Source organism: Corythoichthys intestinalis, chromosome 14 (assembly GCF_030265065.1).
Source record: "Corythoichthys intestinalis isolate RoL2023-P3 chromosome 14, ASM3026506v1, whole genome shotgun sequence".
Lineage (NCBI taxonomy): Eukaryota > Metazoa > Chordata > Actinopteri > Syngnathiformes > Syngnathidae > Corythoichthys > Corythoichthys intestinalis.
This window is the reverse complement of record NC_080408.1, coordinates 8,647,966-8,657,151: the sequence shown is the minus strand read 5'-3', so window position 1 is coordinate 8,657,151 and position 9,186 is coordinate 8,647,966. Positions and strand designations below refer to the sequence as shown.

The following is a 9,186-nucleotide window of genomic DNA, read 5'->3' as shown; positions in this document are numbered from 1 at the left end:
GGAAGGGTAGAACTGACGGCATGTTGGGAAAGCTAACGAGTGACACGCTGGAATTTCGGCAACGGGACCAGTGACGTCACGCACTGCGACGTAACAAGAATGGCGACCTATCACTTAAAATAATTTTACAAACTGTATTAAAACAAAAACATTAAGAGGGGTTTTAATATCAAATTATTATAACTCATACTAACATTTATCTTTTAAGAATTACTTGTCTTAAAAATAGAGGATCCCTTTAATATCTAATGTGTGGTGTCTGTGGGGTCCAATTCATTAGCCATTCAAATGTGCGTTTTGGAGGAAAAAAATGGACCGGCACATTCAGCAAGTGAAAAGAGGTACATGTAAGTCTGAACATAATGAAAATAATTCACTTAATAATGATGGGGTCAATTAAAACATATGGGAAGTGGTGGAAGTTGGAGGGGACAATGTCAGCATCCTAAAACGTTGCTAGTGTTTTGTCCCTACCGTCCCTATGCAAACCTACGTCCTTGGTTGTGCCCCCCTGGCCCAAAAGTCAAATTCCGCCTATGGTGCTAGCATGTTATCAGGGCCGGCCCAGGCCGTTTGGGGGCCCTAAGCAAAAAAAATGCAAAGGGGCCCATATTTTTGGCCCATCATTTCGTCACAGTGTACTGTGAAACCCATACATGCAATCCAACCCATACGTCCATATTTTGTATATTAATCAGATTTTGTTGCACTGCATACTTCAAACTTCTCACCCCAAATGATTGTCAGTACTTACAGTAGACAGCGCCAAACCTTTTTCTAAAAGAGGAAAGAAAGAAGTTAAGGAAGAACTTGTTTTTTAAGCTTGTAATCAAGTATCAAAACTCACAAAAGTCAAATAAAGCAAACTGCAGTAAACAAAATAGAATATAAATTAAACAATTGCCAGATTGGGGGGCCCCTAGTGGTCAGGGGCCCTACGCAGCTGCATAGTTTGCGTATAGGCTGGGCCGGCCCTGCATGTTATCCATAGATTTTCTTTGTTGCCATGTCATGTGTCAACATGCTCTAACTCGTGCAGTATTTGAAAACTCTGCATGATCATCACTTGCGGTTGTCATGTCACACCCAGAATAGCTGGGGGAAAAAAAAAACGGACGTTCCCTTGTACTTTACATTGTTTTGAATGGGATAATTATGAAATGTTAATTGACAGCGAGATGTGAGTGCCCTATTTGTTTTCCGAAAGTAAAATTGCATTAGTGCATTCATTTTAATGACTTGACATTTTTTGCCAATTAACTTCCTTGCCATTCTCTGGCATCATACCCGGGGTTGGTAAGACCGGTGTTCTGCCAAAATCTCTTACATCGGCAAAACGTCCAACTACATATTAGTCGAATTTGACACCCAAATTACTACCGTGCGCTCTAAACTTGCTTTGTTTAGATGCATACAGGATTAACGTACTAAAAAAATGCCTGCAGAAAAAGTTATATCAAATAAGGACGGTTTAAAAACGCTACGTGACTAATGTGGTCAACTCCTTCAAAGCTAACACAAAAAAAAAACACAATAGTTAAAAGTATGAGAGAGTAATACATGCAAAAAGTATCTTTGACGCAGTGATAAGGTTCTAAATAACTAAATAAAAACAAAAATAGTGAGTACTCCCCGCTTCTAACCGATGTGCGCATGCGCGCTGAGCATTGTGTTGGACGTTTCGCCGCGTAGTAAGGAATGGCCGAACACCGGAAGTGTGGTTTTAGGTCAAATAAGTGGTCTTTACACATAAAAAATGGCGCTGCCGTACTAATAACTAATAAGAATTAACACGTTTAACCACACTATATTCAGTTTTCTTCTCTATGTGGAGTTGCTCGACGCTTAAATATGATAATGAACGTCATCGTCTTATTCTCCACGGCATTTTGTTGAAGGGTAGCAACGGAAGTAGTTTTTGCCAGCGGACCCCCTATCCTGACACCTCACTTAAAAGTATGGCTTTCTGAAGTTTACTACGCAAAAGACACTTGTTTGGTGAGTTCATGCTTCATGCAACCAATGACGTTTTATGTTGTGCACTCGGGTTATTCGCAGAGCGAGCAACTTTTGGGATAGGTAAACATTTCCTAAATTGTTGTAATGGGTTACCGCATTAGTATCGTTTGCCAAAGCCACAGCCAATCCACATGACGATCTCATCTCATAATCATGTGGAAGTGCATTTCTAGTACTCTATAGTGGCGCCGTCAATCAGCGAACCAGTCAAACTGTTTATCAAGAAACGTCATTTATAATGTTGTAGAATATGTGTGCCGTGTTGAGGTGTGTTCACATCACATTATAGCTTGTTCGTCTTGCAAGACCTGTTTTGAAGTAGTTCCGCATGAGTTGCCTATATCATGGGAAAAGCTATTAGTGTTCGAGTCATTATGTCAAAAAAAAAAAAAAAATCCCTAATATTTCCCCATTAAAAAGAAATGATTTGAAGAAGATTCCGCAATTTTTCAGTGAGACTCTTCGAAACAGTTTCCAATATTTATCCCAATGCAAATTGAAAGAGGCTTGCAATACAAACAAAAAAACTTAGGCATTTGGGCACAGGCAGAGTTTGAATTTTGGGGCATGTTGATGACCCCGAAACGCAGTGTCAGCAATAAAATTAACTTACAAGAAAATATTTATAATAATAAGTTGACAATGAGCGTTTTTTGTTTCCCATCATTCTTGAGGGGAATTTTAAATTTTCGCCAAGATCGTCATCCATTGAATATGGTACGACCGCCGGTGACGTGCCAATGTAGTTACCCCAGTCAAAAATTGTATCCCCTGGGCGGAGCCATTCGGAGGTAGATTTGTGTCTTTATTATTCAATCAAAAAGTTTACAAAAGTTGCTTTAATTAAAAAAAAAAAAAAAAGAGTTGCTTCAATCAAAATATATATTTTTAACCGAAAAAATGTCGCTTCAATCAAGAAAAAAATTGTTTGAATGCAAAAATAAGTTTGAAACTCAAAAAATGCATGTGAAAGCTATTTTTGATTGATTTTTTTTTTTTTTTTTTTTTTTTTTGGAAGTAATGTTGATCTGTGTTTGGGCCACATTTTGGCAAGGACATTTTTGTCTTTATTATTCAATCGAAAAATAAGTGGCTTCAAAAAATATAGATTTTCAAAAAGAAAATCACTTCAATCAAAAAATGAAAAATTTTAATTAAAAAAAAAGTTTTGGAATGCGATAAAATATTTGATATTGAAAATTTTGCATTTGAACACTTAATTTTTCATTGAAAAAGTTTTTTTGATTGAAGCAATCCTTTTTGTGTTGGGGCCATGTTATCATTAGGACATTTGTGTCTAAATAATTCAATCCCAAAAAAGTTGCTTCAATCAAAAAAAAAAAATATTTTCAATCAAAGAAAAAAATCATTTTTTAAAATATTTTTAAAATATTTTTTTTAATCATATGCAAAGCAAATGACCGTCTAAGGTGCTCGAAAAATAATTTTGACCCATTATTAAAATATATATTTTTGTTCATGTCATTTATTTTTGTTGCAGTTTTATTGCGTTACGTCTATGTGTGTGTGTATATATATATATATATATGTACATACAGTGCCCTCCATAATTATTGGCACCCCTGAAAAAGATGTTTTTTTAGCTTCTAATACACATTATTTGATGTCAAATATTTTTTTCTTTATGTGGGATTTTTTCTCCCCACTGAATGAATGCACTTGTATTGAAGGTTGGATTTTTTTCCTTTTTTTCCATTAAAGTCCCATATTATTTGAATAAAAATATACATATATTAGAAGCTAAAAAACACATCTTTTTCAGGGGTGCCAATAATTATGGAGGGCACTGTGTATATATATATGTATATGTATATATATATGTATGTGTATATATATATATGTATATATATATATATATATACACATGTATATATATATATATATATATATACACATGTATATATAAATGTGTGTATGTGTATATATATGTATTAGGGCTGTCAAAATTATCGCGTTAACGGCCGGTAATTAATTTTTTAAATTAATCACGTTAAAATATTTGACACAATTAACGCACATGTCCCGCTCAGACAGATTTAAATGACAGTATAGTGAAATGCCCACTTGTTAATTGTGTTTTATGGAGTTTTGCCGCCCTCTGCTGGCGCTTGGGTGCAACTGATTTTATAGGCTTCAGCACCCATGAGCATTGTGTAAGTAATTATTGACATCAACAATGGCGGGCTACTAGTTTATTTTTTGATTGAAAATTTTACAAATTTTATTAAAACGAAAACATTAAGAGGGGTTTTAATATAAAATTTCTATAACTTGTCCTAACATTTATCTTTTAGAACTACAAGTCTTTCTATCCATGGATCGCTTTAACATAATGTTACTAATGTTAATGCCATCTTGTTATAATAAACAAATACAGTCCTTATGTATTGTATGTTGAATGTCTTGTGTCTTATCTTTCCATTCCAACAATAATTTATAGAAAAATATGGCATATTTTATAGATGGTTTGAATTGTGATTAATTACGATTAATTAATTTTTTAAGCTGTAATTAACTCGATTAAAAATTTTAATCGTTTGACAGCCCTAATATGTATATGTATGTATGTATGTATGTATATGTGTGTGTGTGTGTGTGTGTACAGTGGGGAGAACAAGTATTTGATACACTGCCACGTATCAAACAGTATTTTAATTTTTTATGTTCCTTATCCGATTATTCGAACTAACTAGTTCATCGATTAATTGACTACTAAAATAATCAATAGCTGAAGCCCTAAAGGATATTGAAGAAAAAAAAAAAACATTATTGAAACTGCAGAACAAAGAGAATTAAATTACCACCAAGAAAGCTCAATTTATCACATGGAATTATTTATGTAAAACAAAATACTGAAATTCTAGTTTTCCTACATTGTTTTCAACATGTCAGATTTTCAGCCTTGAGCTAACGGAGAGGCACTGGTTAAGTGACTCGCTCCATCTACTGTTGAAGCTGAGAAGTGCAACAGAATGTCGTCCGAAGTCAAGCTTCTTGTGCGGACTATTTTCAATGATATTTTGATAATTTGTCGACGGCCAATAAAAACTGGGCACTGGGCCACAGTTGGCCCATGGACCGTATTTTGGACACCCATGACTTGCACTCATTACCTAATTTGATCTCCAGAGAGATGTGGCTGTTGCTGCTGCTCGCCGGCCTCCTGGCTCTCTTCTGCAGCTTGGACGCGTGGTACTTTTTGCGGGCAGCCGTCGTGGTGGTCCGCGCCTGGCTGCAGCCTCCGATGCGCGACGTGACGGGCGAACTGGTCATGACGGGCCGGGTGGCCCCCCGCGACATCGACATGTGTCACATGAACAACGCCCGCTACCTGCGCGAGTGTGACTTTGCCCGCTTCTCGCTGTACATTCGGAACGGCATGTTCAAGGCGCTGCGGGCCCTCAAGGCCTCCATGGTGGTCGGGGCGACCACCATCCGCTTCCGCAGGCCACTTTACATCGGTGAAGCGTATGAGCTTCGGAGTCGGGTAGTGACGTGGGACGACAAAGCCTTCTTCCTGGAGCAGAGGTTCGTGTCGAGCAAGGACGGACTGGTGTGCGCCATCATGTACTGTAAGCAGACTGTCCTCCGTAGCAGCCCGGACAGTATCATGCAGTATCTCTGCAAGCGGAAGGTAAGATGACATCAGGGTTGCTTATTCGCCAAGAAAACGTTAACTTGAGGGTTCCATCTATGCAGGTGGAATGTCCCGAATTCCCAGAGGACCTTCAGCACTGGATCAGCTTCATCTCAGCCAGCAGTCAGAGCCTAAGAGCAGAAAGCGGCCTCCCGGAGAAGGACAAATAAGAAAGGACTTTATTTTTTCTTACAGTGACACCTCGATAAATGAGATCAACAAAGAGGATTATAATTGCATATAGATGCTACATGATGGTGGCAAAATACTTTAAATGGACAGGATCGTAATAAAGGCACCTAAGGCAAACAATCATGAATCCATGTTGTTTCATAAAGACTTCATTATAAGGTGCATTTGGCATAATGTAAATCTCAAAAACAATGAATTAATTCAAGCTAATATGAAAAATGCACCAGATTTGGCCTGTTTTTCATTCAAATAATGATCAGTCGACATATCATAAATGTTACAGAGGTATGAAAAAGTATCTGAACCCTTGGAATTTCTCACATTTCTGCATAAAATCACCATCAGATGTGAGCTGGTCTTTGTCAAAATCACACAGATGAAAAAACGGTTAACTAAAACCACCCAAACATTTATAGCTTTTCATTTTGTAATGAGGATAGTATGCAAACAACGACAAAAGGGGAAAAATAAGTTAACCGTCACATTTAGTATTTTGTGCTCCCCCATTTGGCGGCAATAACTTTAACCAGACGCTTCCTGTAGCTGAACATCGATCAGGACTAATCTTGGCCCATTCTTCTCTACAAAACTGCTGTAGTTCAATCAGATTCTAGGTATGTCTGGCATGAATCACTGTATTTAGGTCATGCCACAGCATCTCAATTGGGTTCAAGTCTGGACTTTGACTTGGCCACTCTAGAACGTGTATTTTGTTCTTCTGGAACCATTCTGAAGTTGATTTACTTCTGTGTTTTGGATCATTGTCTTGTTGCAGCATCCATCTAATTTTTAGTTTCAACTGTCTGACAGACGGCCTCAGGTTTTCCAGCGAAACATCCTGATGAACTTTGGAATTCATTCTTTTATTAATGATTGCAAGTTGTCCAGGCCCTGAGGTAGCAAAACAGCCCCAAATCATGATGCTCCCTCCACCATGCTTCACGGTGGAGATGAGGTGTTGATGTTGGTGAGCTGTTCCATTTTTCCTCCACACATGACGTTGTGTGTTACTCCCAAACAATTCAACTTTGGCTTCATCAGTCCACAAAATATTTGCCCAAACTTCTGTAGAGTTCCAAGTGCCTTTTTGCAAACATTAACCGAGCAACAATATTTTTTTAGAACCCAATGGCTTCCTCCGTGGAGTCCTCTCATGAACACCATTCTTGGCAATAGTTTTACATGTAGCTGATGTGTGCACAGAGGTATTAGACTGTGCCAGTGATTTCTGTAAGTCTTTAGCAGACACTCTAGGGTTCTTTTTTATGTCTGAGTATTCTGCGCTGAACTCTTGACGTTATCTTTGGTGGACGGCCACTCCTTGAGAGAGAAGCAACAGTGCCAAACTCTTTCCATTTGTAGACAACTTCTCTGACTGTCGATTGTTGAACATCCAGACTTTTAGAGATGGTTTTGTATCCCAGCTTTATACAAATCAACAATCCTTGATCGCAAGTCTTTAGACAACTCTTTTGACCGAGCCATAATGCACATCAGACAATGCTTATGATCAAGACTAGTCTTACCAGGTGTGTGTTTTATAGTGGGCAAGGCAGCTTTAACCCTTTATTCCCAAATGTATCACATTTGATACACCTAAAATTTCAAAATTTTTGAGACTAGTTAAGAATTTTGACGTTTCTTTTTGTAGAAAAAAAATGATGAATGCAAGTCAACATATGCAACTGCAGGTTCCATGAGAAAAAGAAACCAGATTTAGCAAGGGTTATAGATATTAGAGCGCTTATTACACATATTCATTTTGACTTTTTACAAATTTGAAAAAAAGGTTTCATGAAGACCTTATTTTTCAAATGTTGTGATTCTCTGACAATTGCTTCATATTGCAGGCATTGAAGGGTTAAACCACTCATCAGTGATTGAGCACACACCTGACTTAAAATGTTTGGTAAAAATTGGTTTCAATTGCTCTTAAGTCTCCTTAGGCAGAGGGTTCACTTACTTATTTTCCCCCTTCTGTCATTGTTTGCATGCTATCCCCATTAAAATATGAAAACCTATTCATGTTTGGGTTGTTTTAGTTAAAGGAAATACTGTATTTTCATCTGTGTGATTTTGACAAAGATCATATTACATTTGTTGGTGATTTTATGCAGAAATGTGAGAAATTCCAAAAGGTTGATCCTTTTTCATACCACTGTATATGAAAACATTTTATAAAGGTTGAAAAGTTACCTAGTGTTGTTTTAGTTTAGTCCATGGCAATGAAAGAGTTTATGAATTTAAAAAAATAATAATTTTGGGCTTTTTTATATATGTTGTACCGAAAGTATGCTTGAATTTTAGAGGGGAACTGTTTTTCTTTAATTTATGTTGGGACTCTGTAACATTTGAATGTTAAAATTTGATTGTTAAACTACACGGGATTTACTCCCAATTTCTGCCATTTGTTTTTGTCATTTCATTTTTGTATTGCCGTAAGTATATAAAAACGTAACGGAACACAAGCTCCCTAAATCATCAACCGTAATGTTAACACAGCCAAGAAATTTGCCATGGAATGAATTTGTAGCCCAAACGAATGACATCATTGTTTTCTTTGTAAGAACATGTAATCATCCAACTGGTCTGTCATCACAACTCGAAGAAGTGACAAAACGACCAAACAATTCAAAGTCGTGCGTTTCTTATTATAGCTAAACGTTGCGTGATAAAAATGTAATCACTAGTTTGTCCCAAAAGGCGCATGTAAATGACACCTGAGGACTTGTTCACGTGTAATGGGCGCGGAGAGAATTAATATTGTTGAAGGGTCTGAAGTGTAAGTAATAAGAAAGAGCGTAAAGTTTAAAATTATCGTGTCACAATAATAGTGTAACGGACTTTTTAAGCGCGGTTCAGCCATGTCTATAAAGGTACGTTAAATTGATCTATGATGTGGTGTTTTGGAATTTCGGGGTTCCGTGAAGATTATTACACCTGTATGATTGGTCGAGAATGCGGAAGTGAATTGTAATATGACTGCTGAGTAATGCAAATTGTTGTTGGCGTATGTTTTACAGCCAAATGAGCCGTGAACACAGAGCCCCGAAAACGAAAAATGTCACCATTAAAGGGCAAACATTAAATGAATAAATACAACAATTAAGAAACACTGACCAAAAGAAAGGGAAATTTTATTTTCATTTACAGTACCGCTTTAGTTTCCTTTACTCGAGGTAATGACAGGCGTTGGCTATTTTCAAAGACTGGGCGGGAGATAAATTTATTGATATACTTTTTTTTTTTTCTTCACAAAATATGACGCTATCAAAATCAACCGTTTTGATTAGCGAAAACAAACTCGTATGCCTACA

The 9,186-nt window shown here is 37.0% G+C and overlaps 1 protein-coding gene across 1 annotated transcript; it reads left to right on the top strand.

The window, feature by feature from the left end:
• The first annotated feature begins 1,553 nt into the window (after window positions 1-1,553).
• Window positions 1,554-8,946, top strand: LOC130929926 (protein THEM6-like). The gene is made up of 3 exons (XM_057857567.1): window positions 1,554-1,998; window positions 5,170-5,674; window positions 5,740-8,946. Exons 2-3 carry the CDS (start codon window positions 5,174-5,176, stop codon window positions 5,845-5,847), a joined length of 609 nt encoding a protein of 202 aa, XP_057713550.1. The 5' UTR covers window positions 1,554-1,998; window positions 5,170-5,173; the 3' UTR covers window positions 5,848-8,946.
• Window positions 8,947-9,186: the final 240 nt, after the last annotated feature.